The 23,289-nt window shown below is 29.5% G+C and overlaps 2 protein-coding genes across 3 annotated transcripts in view; one reads left to right on the top strand and one right to left on the bottom strand.

The window, feature by feature from the left end:
* The window catches only part of LOC117168746 (prostaglandin E2 receptor EP3 subtype), a 77,388-nt gene extending 67,566 nt beyond the window's left edge, over positions 1-9,822 (bottom strand). The window contains exon 1 of the mRNA XM_033354488.1: positions 9,715-9,822. The gene's annotated coding sequence lies outside the window, so the exon portion shown is untranslated. The remainder of the gene's footprint in view (positions 1-9,714) is intronic.
* The window catches only part of LOC117168745 (transcription factor SPT20 homolog), a 45,196-nt gene continuing 26,723 nt past the window's right edge, over positions 4,817-23,289 (top strand). The window contains exons 1-2 of one of the 2 annotated variants that reach the window (XM_033354484.1): positions 4,817-5,235; positions 22,897-23,031. In XM_033354484.1, coding sequence (XP_033210375.1) covers positions 5,196-5,235; positions 22,897-23,031 — 175 coding nt within the window. In that variant the 5' untranslated portion in view covers positions 4,817-5,195. The remainder of the gene's footprint in view (positions 5,236-22,896; positions 23,032-23,289) is intronic. The other variant, XM_033354485.1, reaches the window with a different exon arrangement.

The raw sequence follows: 23,289 nt of genomic DNA, 5'->3' as shown, positions 1-23,289 counted from the left end.
AAAATAATTTTATCAGAGAGGCCTTCAAAATATTTTTAATTAAGTTTTTAGAGTATTCAAAAATAAACATTTTTTTGTGCCGCTGAAATTATTACATTATTTTAGGTATTTTCACTCCGCCATATTTTATACTATTATATTTGAAGCCTTTAATATTGGCAAATTCGCAATACAGGGGAATCAGAATATGATTTCAAATTATTAGTTTTATACTCTTACATTCAAAAACGAATTATTTCGTTATTTAATAACATTTTTTTGGAAGATTCTCAAATTGCACAATTTTCAATGCAAAACCGTAAAAATTTGATAATTACAGAAGAAGCAATTAAATATTTATTTCATTTCTAATACTTTGCGACTTTAACTTTGAAAAATGTGGATACCGAGGAAAGTAAAATGTTCACATTTACGCTTTCAACATTAAACCATTTCATAACATTCAAACTTGAATTAGTTTTTATTGGCAAACGTTCTAACTTAAGCATTTCAAACTCAAGGCCTTTGAAATTAATATTTTGTATTTGAAAGTCTTAAAAATTGTGCAACTGTAAATTGAAATAAAAATACCAGTTATATGCAATAGGTCCAGGTAAAAATGCTATAATTAGTCGAATCGTTCCATCTGAGGGACAACTAATTTGTGGTTTGACTTCCGAAAAAAGTGAAGAAACAAATTTTGAAATCGGTTAATATTTTATGTTCCCGTTTTAAAATTAGGAGTTAAAAAAATTGTTTTGTTTCAAACATTGTGGCGAATTTTCTAAACGTACAGTTTTGACTGATGAACAATATTAAAGAAATAAAAATTCAAAACAGCAGTTCTTGCTCAATTTAGAATATTTTGGAAAGGTATATAAAATATGTTGTTTTTTCTGGATTGAGTTGAAATACACTTTTTGTGTTCTTTTTAGAACGTTTCAAAATCTCAATAAAAAATTATAAAAATTTCTAAATCACGAACAATATTTTTTTTCTGGTAAAAGCAAAATGATAACATGTTCTTCTAGTTAAACCTGTAGAAATTTCAGGTTCGGCATATTCAATTTTTTCCAAAATGTTTTTCGCACGTTTTCAAGAAATTGTAAAACAGAACAAAACATTTGTTCTTGAATTTCTAATTTTTTATTATTTCTCACAAAACGATCGGCTTTTGGTTAAAAATCTAATATTTTGTTGAAAATTTGTTTTGTTTTTTGTTGAAACTTAATTTTTTAACTAAAAATTTAACTATTTTATCTTTACTTCAAAATTGATCTTCTCTAATTTAAAATACGATTATTTGGTTATAAATTCATATTTTTCAGTGGAAATTTCAAGCACTTGGTTGCAAATGAAATCTGTCTTTTATAGAAAATTATCTTATTTTTGAAAAATAAACTTTTTGGTTGAAAATTCAATTTTGTCTTGAAAATTAATTTTTTTAAGATTTATAATTTTGTGTATTGAAAATTAATTTTTTCTTCAATGAAAATTTGATAAAATTGATCTTTCTTGGTGGAAAATTCATGCATTTTGTCGAAAATTCGTCTTTTGGTTGAGGATTCAACTACTGGGTTGCGAATTCCTTTTTTTGGTTGAAGTCATCTGTTTTTTATTAAAAATAAGATTTTAAGATTAAAATATTCAGTTAAAAATTAAATTTTTGTCAAAGTGTTATTATATGAACATAATTATGTGATATATTGCATTCAACGTATATGTTTGCAAACTTTTTCTTCGCAAAATTCAGCTATTTGGTAGAAACTAAATCTTGTTTGAGTATTCAACTATTTTGTTAAAACATCATATATTTTAGTTGAATTCAACTGATTGAAAATTACTTTTCTTTTGTTGAAAATTAGTTTTTTTAAACTCAAAATTTAACATTTCCATTTTCGGTGGAAAATTGATTTTTTTTTGTTGAAAATTGAGCTATCTTGTTGAAAATTCGTCTTTCTTGATTAAAAATTAACTTTCTGGTTGAAAATTCTTCCATTTGGTTTTAACATTAACTGTTTGCAGAATTATTCGACTTTTTAACTTGAAAACTTAACTATTTAGTTAAAAATTCATCTATTTTCTTAAGGATTCAACAATTTGGTTAAAATTACGACTTTTCAGTTAATTTCAACTGGTTAAAAATGATATTTTCCTTGTTGAAAATTAGCATTTTAAACTGAAAATTTAACGATTCCATTTTGAGTTGAAGATTCACATTTTTTAGTTAAAAAATCTTCTATCTCGTAGAAAATTCATCTTTCTTCAATAAAAATTAAATTTCTTCTCAAAAATTTTTCTTTCCTGGTTAAAAAGTTACCTGTTTTCTAAAAAAATTCGACTCTTAACTTGAAAACGTAACTATTTTGTTCAAAATTCATATTTTTGGTTAAGGATTCATCTATTTTGTTAAAATTTCGTTTTTTTTTCGTTGATTTTAACGGATAGATAATTCATTTTCTGTCGTTGTAAATTAGATTTGTTAACCGTAAATTAATCTTTTCCATTTTTGGTTGCAAACCTGTCTTTTTTAGTTCGAAATCCAACTATTTGGTTGAAAATGCAGGTATTTGGTAAGAAATTAAACTTTTTGCATGAAAAATTAATTATATTGCTGAAAGTTGCACTTATTTATTAAAATTATATTTTTTGGTAGAAAGTTCAACTGTTTTGTTAGAAATTCGACCTTTGGATTTAAAATTCACCTTTTATGACAGAAAAATCATATTTTCTTTCTTCTTTTCCCACATGGATTTAAATTTTATTTTTTGATCAGAGAAGTACCAGACTCCTATCTCCATACGATACTGATACAGGGAGCATAATTAATAAACACTAGTTACCTAAAACTCATTAAAAATAAAAAATAAATTCTTTGTATTTGGTCAAATACGGGACATATTATATGGTTAATTAAAATGAATTGTGTTAAATTCAAAATTTGCTTAATACACTGGAAGCTGGAATTATAAACGTCGGATTTACGATATTCCTAGAATTCATGTCCTTGGCAGTTTCACGTGGAGGTGAGCTTCGGGAGCGAGAGAGAAGCCGTGCTCAGTCAAGCGTGACAGACAGAATGAGGGCCGCACTCTCATCGCATTAGTTGAATCAGCTTGCGGCATGTGACCAAATCCAACACAAATAGTTCAGGCGACCCTGTATGTTAAATTTGAGATAACAAGAGAATATGAGAATAAAATAAATATTCAAATATAAAGAATTTTCCGTGAAAAAAATAGCCAACAATTAATATTTTGTCTTCATTTAAGTAAATTTAATAGTAAATTATACTAAAAAAATTTGACAAAAAATGTAGACAGCAGGAATCGAGCCCACACCTTTAGGGATGAGAGAGTGCTTAAGATTAGCTGTTATGGCCCTGTCACGTGGGTGGGGGGGGGGGGGGGGTACAGATAAGAAAATCTTACATAAACTTTTATGAAATGTACAAATTTAAAAAATTTAAATAGGAAAGAAGAAAACATTTTGTTTTTGAGGTAGGTGTAAAAGTTGAAAAATGTTTTGACCTAGTTATTAGACCACTTAAAAATAGTAAAAAATGCAAAATGTATATCATTAAGTTGTATCTTTTTTTAATTTAGAAGTATCAAGATAAGTTTCTGTAAACAGAACGAGAAAAAATATGCGCTATACATTTTTTTGAAGTTCGAAATAAGTGTACAAAATGTATATCATTCAATTGTATCTTTTTTTTTTAATTTAGAAGAACAAAGATAAGTTCTGTAAACAAAACGAGAAAAAATATGAGTTAGACATTTTTATAAAGTTTGAAATAAGTGTTCCATCAACCGTATGCGAAAAAATGTAATCTTTTTATGGATATTACAAAAAATTATAACTTGATAACAAAAGGTTCTTTCTAAAATATTATGTTTATTATGCGAAAATATTATGTTTATTATGCGAAATAATTTTTCTGAGTAGAGAAGAAAAGTCTTATCTGTATTGATAAAATCCATTTACTGAAAGTTATGTTATTCCTAAGCGGGAGTTGAAAGACTCCCATCACGGTCCATGTAACGTGTGCGCATTTTTAAAAACTGTTCTTTCCGAGAATGGTTGAAAAGCACATCTTATTATTTTTGCATATTACAAGTTTGGTCATTAAATATTCCTGAGAAGAATCTCCCGCGTGGAAAAATCTTCTGGCCTGGCCCGGCCGAGATCGAACTATCTGGTTTCCTATCTTGAAGACCTGGACCTTGTGATAAGTGTACCGTTTTTGGCTGGTCAGCCACTAGTGATCAGCACCAAATATAAGCCAGAACAGACCTTCCAGACCGGAATTAGAAGTTTTGCATTCTCTGATAACTAAACAGCGCCAGCTCTGGGCCAAACCAGACCTTCCAGACTAACCAGACTAGATAAAACCAGGCCTGGGCCAAACATGAAACTAGGCTACCATTACACTTTTCCTCACGGGATGAATAAAAAAAAATTACGAACGATGTCTTTCCCCTTGTTAGTCCCAGTTTACGGTAGTGTCAAACATTTCTTAGAATAAGCTCTAATCTGTTACAAAAAATATGATATTTAAAACTGGATCGAAGTTCAGAGAATCCAGCATGACTTCTAGATCGATCGACGACTCTTGGAGACTCGGACAATATTTGTCTCTTATTTCCACGCTCACTGAGCGTTCCCGTTATCGTCTCATGCGAGTGGGTCAGTAGCACCTCTTACCCTCATGACTCGCTTTAACGTACATTTTACAACACAGCGTTGTTCACATCGCAGCGCGTGTCAGGCCCGGAGCGTACGCATCACTGGCCCCCAGTGTGGGGCCTCATTGGGCCTAGTGGGGCTCCATCGTTCCACCTTGTCTCGTCTGAGCTGGTCTGATCTGAAAGTGGCCAGGCATGCTTGTCTTCGTCGGGCACCTATCATGAGGTATTAGTAACCGTGAGCACAAGCAGCCGGTCGCGTGTATAATTTCGAGCTCTACAGTTTACATATTTTATTCCCATAGATGAAAACTAGTTTTTCTCTATTTTTCTTTTCTTTTTAATGAGTGAGTGATAATAGATAAAAGTGGCCCATCCTTAAAACTGGTGTCTCTTTACTGAAGGCTGTTTCGGGACTGCTTTATTTTGAAGGGTCCTATTTCGAATCGATTTTCGAAACGAGAATTTCGTATCAGTCAGACCGGTTGTCTGACAATATTTGAAATTTTTTAAACTGGATTGCCAAAGATGAAGATCGCTACGACGTTGTTTCTCTTCGTCGTCGTTGGTACGTATGACAATTTCCTTATCGGCCAATCTGATAGATCTAGAAATTTAATTATTCCATTTTTCAGCCGTCCTTGATGGTTTGCTGCTGACGTTTACCCCAATTTTTTCCAAATTTTGCAATTGCACAAGTGTCGAACACTTCTTCAGTAGAATTTTGATCGTAAAATCAAACTTCGTATTTGCTCATTCAAAATATTATTTAAAAACTAATATTTCTGATTTTAGTTCTAATAGATATTCATTTATCTTGTACAAGTAAGAAAAAGAAAAGTATGTATGTAGATATACATGTGAGATACACTACCAGTAAGAAGTGTCCGTAGGTGTCCAGTAGGGTGGTCCATATTTTTAAAAACATTTTTTTTACTCTCAATCCACAACCTTTATTCGAATGCGCAGAAAAATGATATCCAAATTTAGGCTAAATCGGTTAAAATTAACTCGTGTCCCAAAGGCCATGAAGTTTCCCATGGATTTAATATGGGAAAAAGCAACTTTTTCTTAATGTGTGATTTAAGCACGAAAATATGGTACTAACTTATATTTTAAAAAATTTTTCTGTTCATAATACTTCAAGGAATAAGAATCGGCCATAATTTCTAATATTGTATTATTTAAGAACATGTTACGGGACCCAAAAAACGATTATGGGATCCCTAAAGAGGGTACAGAAAATTTAGAATATTAAAATCTATTAGCCGATTCTTATTCCCTGAAGTGTTTTGAACAAGAGAATCTATTATCAGTTATTTTAGTATTATATTTTCACGTTTAAATCACATATTAAGAAGAAGTCTGTTTTACATATTAAATCAATGGGATCATTCGTGGTATTTGGGGAATGGATTAATAATAAAGAACTTTGCTCAAATTCGGAGATCCTTTTTTGGGTGGGTCTTCGAACAAAACTAAGAGCTGAGAGTCAAAAATCTGATTTTCAAAAATAAATGCCACCCTAATTTTGAGAATTTTTCACTAATTTTTGATGGGACAGTTAAATTCACAATATTTGAAAATGCCCCATAACTTCAAAAACAATTAAAATTTTCTAATTTTCTTGATGGGCTTGTCTACAGTATTTTTCTTTAAGTTATTAGAGAAACTGTGACTGACGAAGTCTGAACTGGGAACATAATACTTTTTAAAATGTCTTCTTCGAAAAATGATGCGTTTATTATACGCAGAAATTTTAATATTGTGTTATTTTAACGAATTAAAAAAAAAAAATTGACCGATAGTGTGTAATGAAGAAATTTTGTGGTATAGTCTGCATTTTCAAGTTTTTAGTTATGGCATAATTTGATGAAAATGGTTGCCATTTGCATTAACTATCTCTTTAAAGTCAAAATGGAGGTAGTTTCAAATTTCTGTTTCTACAACTTACTTAAAATTTAATTTAAACTCAAAAGTTCTTTCTAATTATAGCATCGAATTTTTACATTTTTATTATGAATATTCTGTTTTTGTTGTAATATTATTTTATGTTATAAATTATATTTCTTCACTTATTATATTATGTTCTATTTCATTTTTAATGGATTTTAATTTTCAGAATTTTTTTAATTTTATGATAAAATTGTATAAGATCATATAAAACCTGTGTGAGATGACATTTTTTTGCAAAACAAAATAAAATTTATTTCCTGTTAGATGGCTCATAAGTCATTTAATAATATAAGGCGCTAATCAGGTTCTGTAAAATATATTTCTAAATATATCTTTATGCTTCAAAACGTTTTAACTATTTACAAAGCAACATAAGATAAATTCAAATAAATTGACTGGATACTTTTATTCATTTTTGGATAGATTCTTAATAATCATTTGGAAACTGCCCCAATTTCATTGTCGCAAACCATCAAGTGTACAATATACAGAATATTTAGTATACGAATTATCTTACTTGCTAGAGTGTGTATATATAAAGCTGAATTACATCTTATTGCAACAACAAATTAAATACAATAAAAAGAGAAATATAATATATTAAGAATGAAACAACTTTATTTATTTTCCACCTTTTTATAACAGAATGTAAAAAAAGCGTATTATATTTCAATAATTTATTGATGAGATTGTAAATTCTTTTTGACAAAATAAAAATATTGTATAATATGCAAATTTTTTATTTATTATTTTATACTAATATTATTAAATTAAGTTGAGTTAGTTGTGCTAAAAATCAGGTTTCTAGAAAGTAAGCAGTTTTTTTTTGATTTTGAAATTAAAATGATGTTAGCAGTGTTATATTATGAAAGAAAAACATTTTTGTTCATGAAACAGAATGTTTTCTTCGAATAAGATAAGCAGTCAAATATTAAATATCATAAAATTTGCAAAAATTGGTAAGAAGCGATAGTAAGAAAAAATTCAGTTGCGAAAAAATTATTAAAATAAATTCTTTTGAATGTTTTAAAATATGTACACGCTCAGAAAACGATTTGTTTGAATGAAACAAATTTTTGTTGATTCAACCATAGAATATAGTTAATATATGTACAAGAAAATATATAGATGATCCAACTAAATTTTTCATTTGTTTGGTTGGATAAATTAAATATTTTGTCAAGTGAACCAAAATTTCATGTTTATCCAAAAAATCAGTTTTTCGGTACAAGAATTTTTTTAATCAAAACTAACGTTTTTTCTGTATAAAATAACATCATGAGTAATAATATTTTGATTCTTAAAATCATAGAAAAACTATTTTTGTCAGAGATAGGATTTTCTTCACGACAAAATACTTTTAATAAAACGACCGTTTTTATTAAATCTAGGTCAGTTCATTTGAGATTTGAAATCGCCAGAGTTTGTAAATCAAAGTCAAATTAGTTGAATGTAGGATAAATACTATATTCTGAAAAATTATTGTCAGTAATAATAATTGTTCATTTGGATGGCTTAAAAGAAAACGCCTTCTTTTTAAGCCATGAAGAATTATCTACTATCACCATAATTACTGAGTCCTAAAGTTGTGAAGGGGAAAAGTGAGCGCTAATAAAGCAATATATATTTTTATTTCGTTCAGTTCATTAACTTTAACTCTCCAATTTGTCACATTTCAAGATTCTTAAGGCCAATTACTATTCTTACGTAGTTCGCATCTGAAATTTCAAACATGGTATAAAATAATAATATCTGTAATCTTATACTTGGTCATTTTTATTACAATATCAAGGTGGAAAATAAAATATTTGTACAGGCCTTCCATAATAATTCAGAGAATCGTTCAGGCACAATTTTAAGAAATGATGTAGTTCGGTTGTTTAAAGTAGGCCATAGCCCTTCTTTCTCTGAAATTCACAATATATATATATAAGTAGTCCTTATAAAGACACTGACCTATACAAAAATATATTTTTTATTTATTCTTGAATGATTTCCTTTTTTCAATCAACTTAATTGTTAAAAGTCTGGTTTTTCCTACTTCTGTATATAAGTACTGAATAACACAATCAAACTCTAAGTCCTATTTCTTTCTATAACTATATATCTGTAATAAAACGCTCTTTTTCTTTCAGTACTGATAATATCTAGACACTCTTTTCAGTATTCATACTCTACTAATAAGTTGGCGTAAACGAAATATTTACATAGATGCATCAGGTTTGATAAACAGGTCGGTGTGTCAGAAAGGATGATAAAAACCTATTATAGTGGATCAAGGACATTTGTTACAACGTTAAATTATATAATAAGTAATTATAGACCGATGAAATAATTATAAATTGACTGTCCAATTACAAGTCGAATATATTTTTTGTAATTTTTTATGTTGATCCACACTAGGTATGAACATTTTCTTTCTGATTACTCAATCATTAAAGGATAGCCTAAAGAAACTGCACTCGTAATCATTTAACCGAATGTAAAAAAAAGTTTCTTCGAACACTGTCATTGATCTAAATAATGAGAGTAGTAATTTATCTTCATTTGTTATTCTCACTCGCAAGTTAAACGATTGTCTAAATTTTGAAAATTTTCACGAATTGTTTGAAATCACAATAAATTTTTACTTTCACCACATATCATTTTGAACTGCTTGGAGTTCTTGGACTACGGAAACATTTGTTTTCTGATTCTTCAGTGAAAGGATTCAGGTGTTCCATTTCTTTGGGGCATCCTATCTACAGTAGATGCATATATTTGACAGATATGTATAATAGCCATTGGGCCATTTTCAGGTTTTTGGGCATTTCTCTTTTACAATACGTTGTATATTCTGTGCTATTGATTTCTGACTCGACGACGAATTTAACATTTTTTCAATTTCAATTTTATTCTTCACTTTTCTACTAACAAACTTTCATCAAGCACCGTATTTCGTAAATATAATAAATTATATATAAAAAATCTCTTTCAAGTCAAAATTGGAATCAATTCGCAAGAGTTTATTGCCCTCTGCTACATTTGTACATACAACAATAAAAATTATCATTTAATTAATAAAACCAGAAAAAAATTAATTATTACTTACTCCGTGCGTTTAAAACAAAGAAAAGCCTCGCATGTTGGTTTCCACATTCGTATTAGTTTGGCGCAATTTTAACGGTTCTTTGACCCGAACGTCAGCACAATTTTTTTCTAGAATATCACAGGAGTCTTTGCACTAGTACTTTTCACGCGAGAGCGAATCAATGATGCGCGCATTTGATGTAAAAGAAAGTATTGTAAGAAAAAATGAGATGTCAACGAAAGCAGTGTCTACACATGGACAGGGAACGATGATCTCAGTAGAAAGTGAGAAAATAGCAATTTCCGATGTATTGAACGGAAACGAAGGCGGAAGGAAAAAAATAGGACACGCCGATAATGAAAGTCAATAATTATTGTATTTTACGAATCACTGAATGGAAAAAAAGAGGATGTAATCGTAAAAACTGAAAACTCTTTGGTCTGTAATCAACCTGAGAGAAATTTAGGTGAATTTTTTTTGATTAGACTCTTTAACAAAATAAAAGCATTTTCAGGATGTTAAATGTCAATTATTTAAAAGAATTTTGTACTCGTAAATTATTAATCAATTAAAATCGCTTCCGAGATTTTGTCCAAGACTTGAACACTAGTTGATCTTAATATGAATCTTGTTACTTATTTTAGGTTCAGGCTTCGAATAAAATCTGGGTAGGTTGAATTATGAATCTAAATATTTATTTAGGAGCATTTTAGCATCCTTATGATCATTTAATTACCATAGATAGTATCATTTATGTGTAAATTGGTACCTCTTACAGACATGAGTTATAAGATGATTTTGTCGGATGGGTATTTAGGGAATCGGGCCAGCCGGACTGTGCTAATGTTCCGTTCGAATCGAGACACTTTCTACGAAGCTTGGACACTGTTATTGAATTTACAGTTTCATTTTGGATTTACATTAAAATTAAAAAACCACTAATAAGAAGGAAAATATTATCAAAGTGATGACACAAAAAAAGTGTAAATAGTTATTTATTAGAGGAGAGTACTCGAATATGAGATATTCTCGTAATATGAGAAAGCGGGGTATCAGCTAAACTAAGAGACCCACTCAGTTGGTTCTATCACTAACTTGTAGCCCTTGAAGAAAGAGTAATTTCGTGGTATAGTCCATTTTTCATGGGCTTCTAAAGATTATAGGCGAACTTTTTGTGAAATCGATGGTGGTCGAGTTCTTGGAAGGGAATTCTTTAAACCCTATTTATTATTCATTAAATATGTATTTAGCAGTAAAGTTTGTCTGGAGTGATGGGGATTGAATAACTGAGTAGGAAAATATCGATAGGGTTGAAGTTTTTCATTGTACAGGTCAGGCATAGTAAGTGCATAGTTGCACGGTGTGGTTCACATAATATGAGATACCTGTGGTTTTTATAACACTGTGGCTGCGCGGGGGAAATTGGTTACAAAAGTGTTGGTGGCTACTGCAAAAACTAAATATATCTAAATAGCAGTAAATTTATACTTTGGAAACATAGAATGAAGTTTTTCATTAAAAATAATACTTTATTTTGCATTTTATTAGCTTTTTCCTGGAGTATCTCATATTATGAGAATAGTTTGACAAGTTTGGAAAAAGCACTTTTTTACATTTTTTGTAATTTCAGCATAAAAAAAATTTGTAATAAAATTTTTTATTTGAGCTTCTTATGACAAACTAAATTTTTTTTTGAAATTACCTATATTACTTTTAAATTCAGTACATAGAATTCCGACAATCACGCAAAACAGAGTTGGTATCTCATATTTGGGTACTCTCCTCTATTAATATGGAAAATCTTCCTTTGTAAAAATTAATTTTATATATTGAAAATGATAGAACCTACATTTGTTAAATTTCTGAAATAGATTTTTGAAGTTAGATTAGCCTAATTATAATTATCAAAATATAAAATACTAACTTTTGATCATAATATGTTTTATATTATTATACTGGTTGCAATGTCTTGTCACAATAAAATACATAGATTGCAATAAAGTGTAATGTGAAAAATGTAATGTTCCATACAAATTTGTAATTACTTATAAAATTTCGTGAAAGTGTCGAATTATAGCAATGCACACCTGTGGCCGCGTGTATGTATATAATTTATTTCTTCAAACTCGTAAAAAATTACAAAAAAAGTCATTGATATTTAATGAACAAAATAATAAGAATCTTGTAACAATTTTAAACCAGAATATTTTGTAAATTGAATGAAAGGTTTAAATTTATGCATTTTTAATTTATTTTTCTAAGGACTACCACAGCCTAATTTAATTTAAAAAAAGAAAAGTTCCCTATTTAGGCCCAAAAGGTGACTATTTTTTTACTCAAAAATTGCCTAAAAATGACTAATGTTCTTTTGAAGTTGAAAGAAATAAATTAAATTTATCAGAATTTCAGGTGAATTTTAACAAATTCATAAGACAAATTCATAAGACTTCAAAAAAGTTCAAGTTTAAATTAAAAAGAATTAAGATGAATTTTAAAAATATCCAGAAAAAATTCTATTCATTTCAGCGATATAAATGTTCAATAAATTTCAATCAAAATCAAAGTGAATAGAAAACAATTTAAAAATATGAAAAAATTCATTTAAATCAGTAAGTTTGAAATGAGTTATGAAAAATTGAAGTGAATTTCAAAGAACTGAAAGGAATTCAGGAAAAATTATCAGCTTTCAGGGTGATTTCCAAATGTAATGTAAAAAGTATTTGAAAATTTCTTTAAATCTTTGAAAACTCATTAAATCCCGTACTTCTTGTGAATAATTTCTTTGAATTCAAATCTGATATTTCCTGAAATCCTGGAAAATTGGAATTCTTTACAACCGCATCCCTTCAAGTTGCTTAGGAGTCTTTGAAAATAATGCTAAATTATTCCAAAACCTTTCCATTCTTTTAAAATGCCTTGAAACTTCTTAAAGCTCTTGAATATTATTTGGAATTAAAAAAAACCTTTAAATATTTTTAATTCTTTGAGATCGTTTGAAATCCCGTGGAACTTTGTAAAGCTTGAAAGCTCTTGAAAATTCCTTTGAATTTTTAAAAGCACTCAAAAATCAATTGAGACCCCTTAAAATTATTGATATCGATTAGAAACTCTTTAAAATAGTTTGAAATCCCTTGAAAGTTTTTTAAAACTCTGAAAAATTCCCTGAAACTTTTAAAACTACCCTAATATTTTTCCAATTCTTTGGAATCACTTCAAATTATTAAAATCTTTCAACCATACGCTAATATATTTCAAACCCATTAAAAACTTTTTAAATTATTGCAATTTTTTAGAGCTCTTAAAAATTTCTAAATCCCTTTAAATCACTAATATCCTTAGGAATTCTTTGGAAATTTGGAAATATCTTGAAAGTTCCTTGAAATATATTAAAATACTCTTAAATATTTAAAATTCTTTAAAATCTTTTTAATTCCCACAAAACTTTGTAAAGCTCTTGAAACCTTTAAAATACTTTTTAAATTCCTCAAAATTATTGAAATCTGTTAAAAATTCTTTGAAATCTCTTAGAATATCATAAAATATTTCAAATTCTTTGAAACCTTTTTAAATCCCTCGAAATTTTTTTAAGCTCTTGAAACTTCCTTGGCATTTTTAAGAATACTCTAAAGTATTTTAAATCCTTTGAAATCTTTTGATACCCCTTGAAAAATTTAAGAACTCTTGAAAATGCCTTGGAATTTTTTTAAATATTATAAAATCTTTAAAGACCTTTGGACCTGGATTTAAATAGTGATAAACCATGGTCTAACTAATTAAAAGACCTGCGTCACCCTGTGCTAGAAATTAAATTTTTTAATAGATATCACTCAATAAATTACAATTTTCAGATTGTACTTTATTGTAATTTATTATGTTTTATTGTGAAATACATTGCCACCAAGATAATTATAAAGAACATGATGATTTTCAGTATTTTGTAACATTTTACTATAGAATTAGTTAGAAATTAGGGATATTTAATACATAATATGTCCACACTATTGGTTCTTGAATGGACATTTACCTAGCGTACTACGCCAGGTTGACAGCAAATGGCTCTGAAGGGGGGTAATGTAATGCAATTACTATCGCAAGCTAGAGTCCAATGTCCGAGTGCATACTTCAACTTGAATGTATATTCCTAATTAATTTCTTATTAATAATTTATGCCCAGATTTTATATTTAAAGCAATCAAAACGTATCCACAGTATCAATCGTTTCTTTAAACAAAAATTCATACACAAAATTTAAATTTTCACCTTAAATAGTTACATTTTCAACAGAAAGATGAATTCTCCACATAATATGCAATAGTTGATATTTCAACCAAAGAGAAGAACTTATTTTCATAAAAATAGTTGAACTTCCAAGCAGATAATTGTATTTTTATAAGGAAAATTTTTAATCAAACAGTTCATTTTCAAAAACAAGAATTAATTTTCAACCAAAAAAAAACAAGCGAATTTTCAACTGAAAAAAATTAATTGTTAACCAATAAAGATTTTTCAATCAAGAAAGAAGAAAATGTTTAATCAAATTGCTAAATTTTTATACCAAAATACACATTTTCTATGGAACAGATACATTTTCAACGAAAAAGCACATTTTCTACAAAACAGTTCCAGTTTTCACCATAAAAGACGTACTTTCAACAAAGTAGTTAAATTTGCAATCAAAGAGTTGAACCCTCAAACAAAAAATAAATCAATTTTTAACATTGTAGTTTAACTTTTACTCAATTAATTCAATTTTTATTTTGAAAACAACTCATTTTTCAACCGAAATTAAAAGTTACAATTTTATTTCAAAAAATTAATTTTTATAAGAAAAAAAAATTAGATTTCAACAAAGTAGTAAAATTTTCAGCCAACGAGGTGAATTTAAAAAACAAACTGTTTTTAACCAAAACGATGAATTTTCAACAAAAAATAAATTTTTTTTTTAATAAAGTGGTTAAAACTTCATCCAAATAATTGAATTTTCTACTGAAAACTTGAAATATCATCAACTACCGTGTTGGTAGATACAGTAGTGTGTATTCTCCTTTTAAAAATAAAATTTTTTCTCTTTAGACTTTTTTTACAGAGCATAGATTCGGAGATAATCAAACTTGAAAAAAGCGATGTTTTTAACGGAAAATGTCATAACTTCTGAACGGCTCGATAAAAATGGTTCATGTCGCTGTTATTTTAAACATGATACAAATAAGCACCTGTTCCATGTGATATTTTTTCAAATCCGCCTAATGGTTCAAAAATTACAGACGGTTTTTCGCGGCCAATAAAAAATTGTTAAAAAAGGGTTTATTTTTAAAATATAAAGAACGGATTTTTAAAATCTTTTTGGACAAAATCAACGGAATTTGAAGGGTTTTGATTAACACTTTAAAACCGCGTTGGATTTTTATGAAACATACATTTTTGACAGAGATACAACATTCTTAATTAAAAGTATAATAATCAAGATGAAGCAACTAAAAAAAACAATTAAAACACAAGGCGAAAGAACTACTAACAAGAAAATTATATCAGGGTAGCCCCAAACATCATTTTCACAATTCTTTAACTTTACCCTAACTAATTTTTCATTTTCCCAGACCATTAATATTCAAATACTAAAAACTAAATCTTCTAATATTTTTATCATATACAATATTTTATACATGGAATAAAAGAATTTCAAATTAAAATGAAAAGATTTATATTTCATATTCTAGACAATTCGAGGCCTATGAAAGAAATTCAAGACGATTTCCCGGTTTTTCCGTTTTAAAAAAATCAAGCACTATCATATATGTTATATACGCAAATTGAGAGAAAACGCAATTAGTTACAATTTAGGGCTCGAATCAAATAACTCATTATACGTTTTTTTGCTCAGAATAACCAGTACCATCTGAGCAGAATAATTTTAAAATCGGTTAATTGAAGCATGTTATTCAAGAAATATTTGTAACTATTTAAACTTTTTTTTTTGAATACCAAAACTTTTTTAGCATGTATTTTTTTAATCTGCAAAGTTATAATTCCAAATAAAATAGGCGTATTGTCTATTATTGGTTATAATAAATTATATGAAAAATCGGTTTTAGTAAGTTCATGGTCAATGTTTGCAAAAAAATTATAATATAAATAAAGTCTAAAATACGTGAAATAATATATTTAAACGTTTTATAAGAGTTTGCGTAAGTAATTCGCGTAATACACGACTTTAATGGAAATGTTATGATAGCTCACATTGCATTTCATCTTTTAATTACTTGCATGTCTTAAATAAGGAAAGAAGTGTACATGCACATGATTCGTGAGCCATTTGCAAATGAAAGAACGTTTAGTCTTCTTTGAATCACATCTCTAATCTCGAGGGACGTGAATGTAATTTTCCTAATTGTTGAATATTATGTTTCTTTTGTTGCATTATGATCGCTAGAAATGACAAAGAGCATTAAAAACATATTCAATTTCCCTTAGATTAAAAACTAACCATTTTCTTTTGGATTATGATAGAATTTAATCTTTTCTATTACAATACATAATTTTGTAAATTATACAGCTCCATATTTTAGATTACAATTTTCGTTTTTCACTACAGAAATATATTGTTTAACCGCAAAAATGACACAGAAGCAATTTTTTTGCAATTTAGTTGAGTGGCACTGACAATATTGCTGCGAATATATTATTTCTGGTTTATTTAAAAGGTGCCTGTGAATAATAATTGATCGTTTATTCTTTCTCTCAGCAGGACACTCAATTAAATTATGGCAACTACATTGAAGATACTTTTACTGTGTGATTTATGATCGAGAAACAAGAAAATTGTATATAATTTAAATTATATGTAGAAGTTACATCAATTGCCAAACCCATGCTACACTCAAAATTCGCATGTATTTCAAGGAGTTTCAAAGCATTCAGGGAATTTTCTATGGGGGTTCCTTGGATTTCCTTAGGATTTTAAAAGATTTCTAAGAATTTCTTGTATTTAAAAATATATTTAAGCTGTTTTAAAGAATTTACGGAATATCAAAAGATTTAAAGACATTTTTACGAAATTTCAAGGGATGTTCTGGGATTTTGAATATTCCTAAGAATAAATCATAATCTCAACTGATTTCACGAAATATATTAGAATCCCTTTTGATTTAAAAATATTTCAAAGGGTTTCAAATTAAGTAATTTCACTACATTTCAAGTAATTTCGCGGGCTTTCAAGGGATTTGTCAGGAGATTTGGAATGAAGTTCTGGAATTTGAATAGATTTCGAGAGATTTTCAATAATTTGGTGAATTTTAAAAGATCTGAAAATAGATGATCATTTTTTGAGTCACATTTTTACCTCATATTATTTCCTAAATTTCAGGATAAATGCAATGAGAGCTCAAATGATTCACAATAAAATGTCAAATTTAGTCAAATTTAAATGTAAATTGAAAAAGGTCTTCAGTAATTTCATCCATAATTCTATGTTTATTTCAATTGATCCACACGGAAAACCATATCCATGTCCCAATGCCATGTTTCATTGAAATGTACTCTTTACTTTCAGACAGTAAATACCAAAAACCGGATATATATGTTGTTGTCGAAAATTTTAACGAGTTGAAAAGTTGTCTAAGAGTGGTTGCACACTATGGCGTGGTCACTGGCCAGCGGTCATTCATCGTATGGGACTTGGTACGTTTAGTCAAGTTTAAAGTAGGTCACTAGGGTATGGCCCAATAGCACGACTTCTGTCTCGTCAAGCTGGCAAAAGAATCTTCGAATTAATTATTAAAACGTTCCAACTAAGCATAATTCTTGGGAATTATTCTATTTAAATTCTACCGCAAATTTAGGGTCCTTGAAAACAAAATTGAACTCGTGAAATGCCTCAGGCTTATGTATACAAGCCTAAAAATCAGAGAAACTGTGCTAATGAAATGCTCTCTCTTTCTGAATCCAAACGCAATTTTATTATCTTATGATCGCTTTATTAGGTTTTATTACTATAACTTATTACTAAAACTTAGAAGCGTGGAATAACCTACGCTTTCATTTAGTTGACCCTATATACCATTAAACATGGGTTATTCTGAGATTGAGAAAATGAGCTGTCACAGATTCTACGAGTACAACTGATCAAAGAATCTGCGAAAGGTTGAAAAAAATATTATTGCGTAAAGAATGCATTCCTAAAAATCGATTTTATATTCCAAGCCTATATAAAGTTCAATTTAAAGTTCAAAAGTCTTAAGGTCAAGTGCAGCAATAAATCAATGATTTTTCCAAGCTGAAGAGTAGGTTGAAGTCAACGTACCATTGGCCATTTAATTTCTATTTTCATGAACCGTTTATCTAATATGCATCAACACTCTCGACAAATTTGATTCAAAACGTACAAATTCTTTTCGATTCTTTATTTAAATTTCAATGTGAAAGTGTATAATTTGGTAATAATGATGAAGGTATACCAGAGTGGATTAGGTGTTTCTAAAACCCACAAGTTCTCATCTATTTTAGGACTTGATAGTTATTTTAGGTATGTGATGTCGCATGTTTGGCAATGACCCTTTGATGAAGAGGTATGTTGCATTAACAAAAAAAATTAATCATGAGTGAAATGCATGCTTCACGGATACGGAGGTGGCCAATTTAGGTTAGAGTAACCGTTTTAGCGTCACATAAAGATTTCTCTTTCACTGCACGACGCTCGGAAAATCCGCAAATAATAGAACGTTTACATCACCGAACGAAGCTTGATATTTGCTATGTAAATGGTTAATTTAACTTTGTTGATTCTCAAGTTTCTTTAAGTTATCACCCATTGGTAGGTGTAGACAAGTACTATTTACTATTGGATTAAACAATACGAATTGGGAAGCTGGAAATTTATATTAAAAAGGTGGATAGAGTCTTAGAAATAGGAAAGGTTGCAGAGGGATCAAAAGGACATCAGTATTCAAGCAGCGTTTCATTCACATTTTTAGATTAATGTTATTTACTCGTCCTACTTGATAGATGCATAAAGTTTCGTGTATGGACGGAAACTGCAGATAACCGATAAAAATGGAACAATGTTGGTGAAATTCCATAAAGGAATCAGGAAGAAAAAGGACTCATCTATGATGAGTCAAATGTCAAATGTCAATGAGTCAAATATCGTTCTTGCAATTTTGTTAAAAAGTTGAGTTTTGGTATAAAATAGTCCCGGGCAGAAACCCTTTTAGTTTCCGGCATGTGTCCGTCCATCCCTCGTACTTTTTCCCGGGAGGAGAAGTGAGGCAAAAGGAAGGGGGAGTTGGGAAAATAATAGGGAAATGGAAGGAGGGGAAGTAAGCGTGGCGGAGAAAGAAGAGAAAATTAAGGGAATTTAGCGAACGACGAGATTTCCTTCAGATTTCGAACAGATCAGATTTGGATGTGATGAGATTTCGATCAGATTTCGAATACATTTCGATATATCGATCAGATTTCGATCACATTTCAATATATCGATCAGATTTCGATCACATTTTGATATATCGATCAGATTTCGATCAGTTTTTGTTGCGATTTAGATCAGTTTTTTATCCGATTTTGATTATATTTCGATCAGATGTCATTTGTTTGAGATGAGACTGCGATCAGATTTCGATCAGCTTTTGATCAGATGTTAATCATATTAGATTTGGATACTATCAAATGAGATTGTGATCATATTTCGAACAGATGTTGATCAGCTTTCAATCAGGTTTCGATCATCTTTTCATCAGATTTCGATCATCTTTCGATCAAATGAGATTTGGATGAGATGAGATTTCGATCAGTTTTCAATTAGATTTTGGTCAAATTTCGATATGATATCGATCAGATTTCAATCAGTTTTTGATCCGATTTTGATTAATTTCGATCAGATGACATTTGTTTGAGATGAAACTGCGATCAGATTTCGATCCGTTTTTGATGAGATGTTAATAATATGAAATTTGGAAGCTATGAAATTATATTGTGATCATATTTCGAACAAATGTTGATAAGCTTTCGACCTTCTCTCGATTAGATTTCGATCATATTTCGATCAGTTTTTGTTCAAATTTTGACTAGATTTTGATCAGATTTCGATCAGTTTTCGATCAGTTCTTGATAAGATTTCGATCGGATTCCTATTAGATTTCGATCATATTGCGATCACATTTCGTTTAAATTTTAATCAGTTTTCGAGCAGATGAAATTTGGATGAGGTGAGCTTTCGATCAGTTTTTTTTTCATCAGATATTGATCAGATTTAAATCGGATTACGATCAGTTTTTGATCCGATTTTGCTTAGATTTCTCTCAGAAGAGAATTGAATGAGATGAGATTTCGACCAGTTTTCGATCAGATGTGCATAAGATTTCGTTCAGATTGCTATTAGATTTTAATCATATTTCGATTAGATTTTAATCAGTTTTCAAACTTTTTAATCAGTTTGTGATCATTTTGATCAATTTCTGATCAGATTTCGAGATTTTTATCAAATGAAATTTGGATGAAACGATATGAGAGTGCGATAGAAATTCGATATTTCGATCAAATAAAATATGGATAAAATTGGATTTCGATCAGTTTTCGATCATTTTTTGACCACATTTCAATCAGATTTCGATCAGATGAGATTTGGATATGATGAGATATTGATGAGTGGAACGGATCCCTAGTAGAAATTGGACTTAGTTTTATACAAGTTTCTAGTCAGTTTTCCACTACGTCTGGTTAGCATCCAACTAGGAATCTTGTCAGGTATTACTGAGGAATGTAACGCTGCTTCGAGTGAGGAGCTGACTAGGAAATCTAGAAGGAATCTAGTTACTTACGAGGTACTTACGTAGTTTTTAATAAAATTTTTTCCGTTTTTAAATGAAACTAAACTCTTTTATTTTCAAAAATATAAACTATATTAGAGATTTTCTATTCCTTGTTTGGTCGATTGCCTTGTTCAGTCCTTTCCCGTCTTAGTCCGCTCGACCCCTACCTCCATCCCAATCTTTAGCGTTGGGGATGACGATCGACAACGCCGTTTCGAAGTCTTTGGAGGACAGTGTTTCTCCCCTTTCGTTTTTTCGCATAGTCAACAAATCTGCAAAAATTAATAGATTAATAGATCAGTAAAAATGCATACGTTTTAAAAAATTTGATTATGTTGAAATATCGTACTCTTATTTGCATTTAATTATTAGTTTGATACTCATTTAATACATTACCATTTATCAAATACTTGTTATTAATTATTATTTAATAATTATAGATTTTTAAATTTATTTATTTGTATTCAATTTTTATTATATAATACAAAGAAATATATTTATTCGTATTCAAAACCATGTATAAATTAATTAATTAAAAATAATAAAATAAATTAATTAAATGTATGAATTAAATTTTTTTCTATATTCTAGGTTAGGAATATTATAGTATATTATTTTTTCCACTTACCCGGAAATAACTTATTAAATGATTTATTTCTTTTCTGGAAATTTCGCACTCGATTTCTTGCTAATATCCTTTTTCGGTCATACCGTGACCGACCGTCATGTTATGACCCAGTCGCAAAAAAAAGAATTAAAAGGGAGTAATTAATTATCGCACTGTTTATAAATCAGATTATCGATTGCAATGCCACAACAACAGCTTTTCCCTCGTTTTTCCTCGCAAAACTCTTGACAGGAAAAAGCGCTCGTTTCAAGCAAGGAAAATCTGTCAGAAATCAGCAGGGGTCTTTCAAGTTAAAATTAATCAGGATATCGTAGTTCGTTTGTATCCTGGTACTGGAAAGGAAAAACTAATCTCGCATTGAATGAGGAAAATTAATTGATTACTAGTCAAGGATTTCGTCATTCAAATCTGTTCAGGCAATTCTAGTTAGGTTGTAACGAGGCACTACCAAAATTCTTCAGCCTAGTTTTTCCACATTTCAGCCCTACGAATTCCTTTCGAGTCTTAAGAAAGGTATAGACCATTCTCTACTAGGGTTGAAGTCCATTAATTAAATTCTTTTTAATGCTTTAAAGTTAAAGTCCTGAAATTATCTGAATCCTTATGAAATAAACTTGAATTCTTTTAAATTCTTTTTATTATTTTGAATCTTTTAATTCTATCAAATTCCTTTCAAAACTTTTAAATTCCCTTGACATGTTCTGAATTTTTAAATTATTTTATATGCCTTAAATTAAATTAGTTAAATTTTTTAAATTATCTTATTTGTTTAAATTGATCTTCAATTCAGGTGCTGAAAGAAATCATTTGCGAGCAATCAATGTTGGAACTATAAATTTTTGTTTAAAATTTTTTAGCATTTGATTTAAAAAAAAGGTAATATTGCGCGGGGCCTTTTTTTCTTTTCTTTTTTAAATTTATAAACGCTTTTTGCCGTCAACGAAAAAGTAAGGTGGTAATTAGATTCAACCTTTAAAAAACACATGGACGTCCCGTATCGATTTGGGTTGAAAAAATCCCTACAGTTATAGCACGATTTGATTATTCAGAAAAAGTTTGACCAAGAAAATATCAGAAACCTAACGTTTAGGTAAAAGATCAGTCAAGGTAGGCGCTTTTGCGTCTACAAAAGAAGGTTTCGTATTCCTTCCATAATTTCCCTCCCCTACTCCCCCTATTCTATATATTCCACCATTTCGCTTCCTCATCCTTTCCCAACATTTGCATCAACTATTTCCCCTTATCTCCATTTCCGCCTACATTTCTTCTCACGTCCCCTACGTCCCCAACCCTTCATTTCCCCTACACCCCCGCTCCTTGTTTCCCCTACTTTCCTCCCTTAATTTCCCCTCAATTCCTCCACTTTCCTACCTCTCATTTGCCCTAATTCCCCTAAAAATGGAGATATTTCCATTTAGCATGAAAAACTAGTTCAGAAATGACGCATCACGTTTCAAATTAGTTAAATATGTTGGTGGTGATTTTTAAATGGGCTATTAAAATATAACCTCTCATATTTATAAAAAAAACTAGATTTCATACTCGTTGCATGAAATGTATCTAACAATTCAATACTTAGGATCATAATTCATCAAATAAAAAAGTCCTTCATTAACAAATCCAAAGGTCAATAAAAATGAAATAAATATAAAAAACGTGAACAGATTTTACAGAGATTGAGATCGATAGCACAGAGTATAATGTTTTTTGATAATCTCCAAAAAGGCCCAAAAAACCTATAAAGAGATGGTATTTCCGGTTTGGTTCTAGGCTGCACGTGGCGGGAGACAATTAGCACATGTGTGTTGGATTCGGACTTTGGGTTCAGTATTAACTGCGCCTTCAAAAAATCAGGCCTCTTTCGGGTTCGAAATCTCGGAGGTGTTAAAGGCTACGTCGGACTCGGTGAGTGTCCGAAAAAATTAAATTGGCTTTTCAAAAAAATTCCATTCGGACCCCTATTTAAAGCCCCACCCAGCATACAAAATTTAGCTTTTAAATTGAAAAATATCCAAGTCTGTTTCCTCTCAAAAAATCTTACGAAATAGAAAGAGCCTTGTATAACAAGTGCCACTAAAAATCGATTATCAAAAAGAAAGTACGAAAAAAGATTATTTCCAAAGAATGAAAATTGCATTTCTCGTGGGATTTGACCTTGAGAGA

Source organism: Belonocnema kinseyi, chromosome 3, assembly GCF_010883055.1.
Source record: "Belonocnema kinseyi isolate 2016_QV_RU_SX_M_011 chromosome 3, B_treatae_v1, whole genome shotgun sequence".
NCBI lineage: Eukaryota > Metazoa > Arthropoda > Insecta > Hymenoptera > Cynipidae > Belonocnema > Belonocnema kinseyi.
The sequence above is the reverse complement of the archived record's forward strand: the minus strand, read 5'-3'. Positions and strand labels throughout refer to the sequence as shown.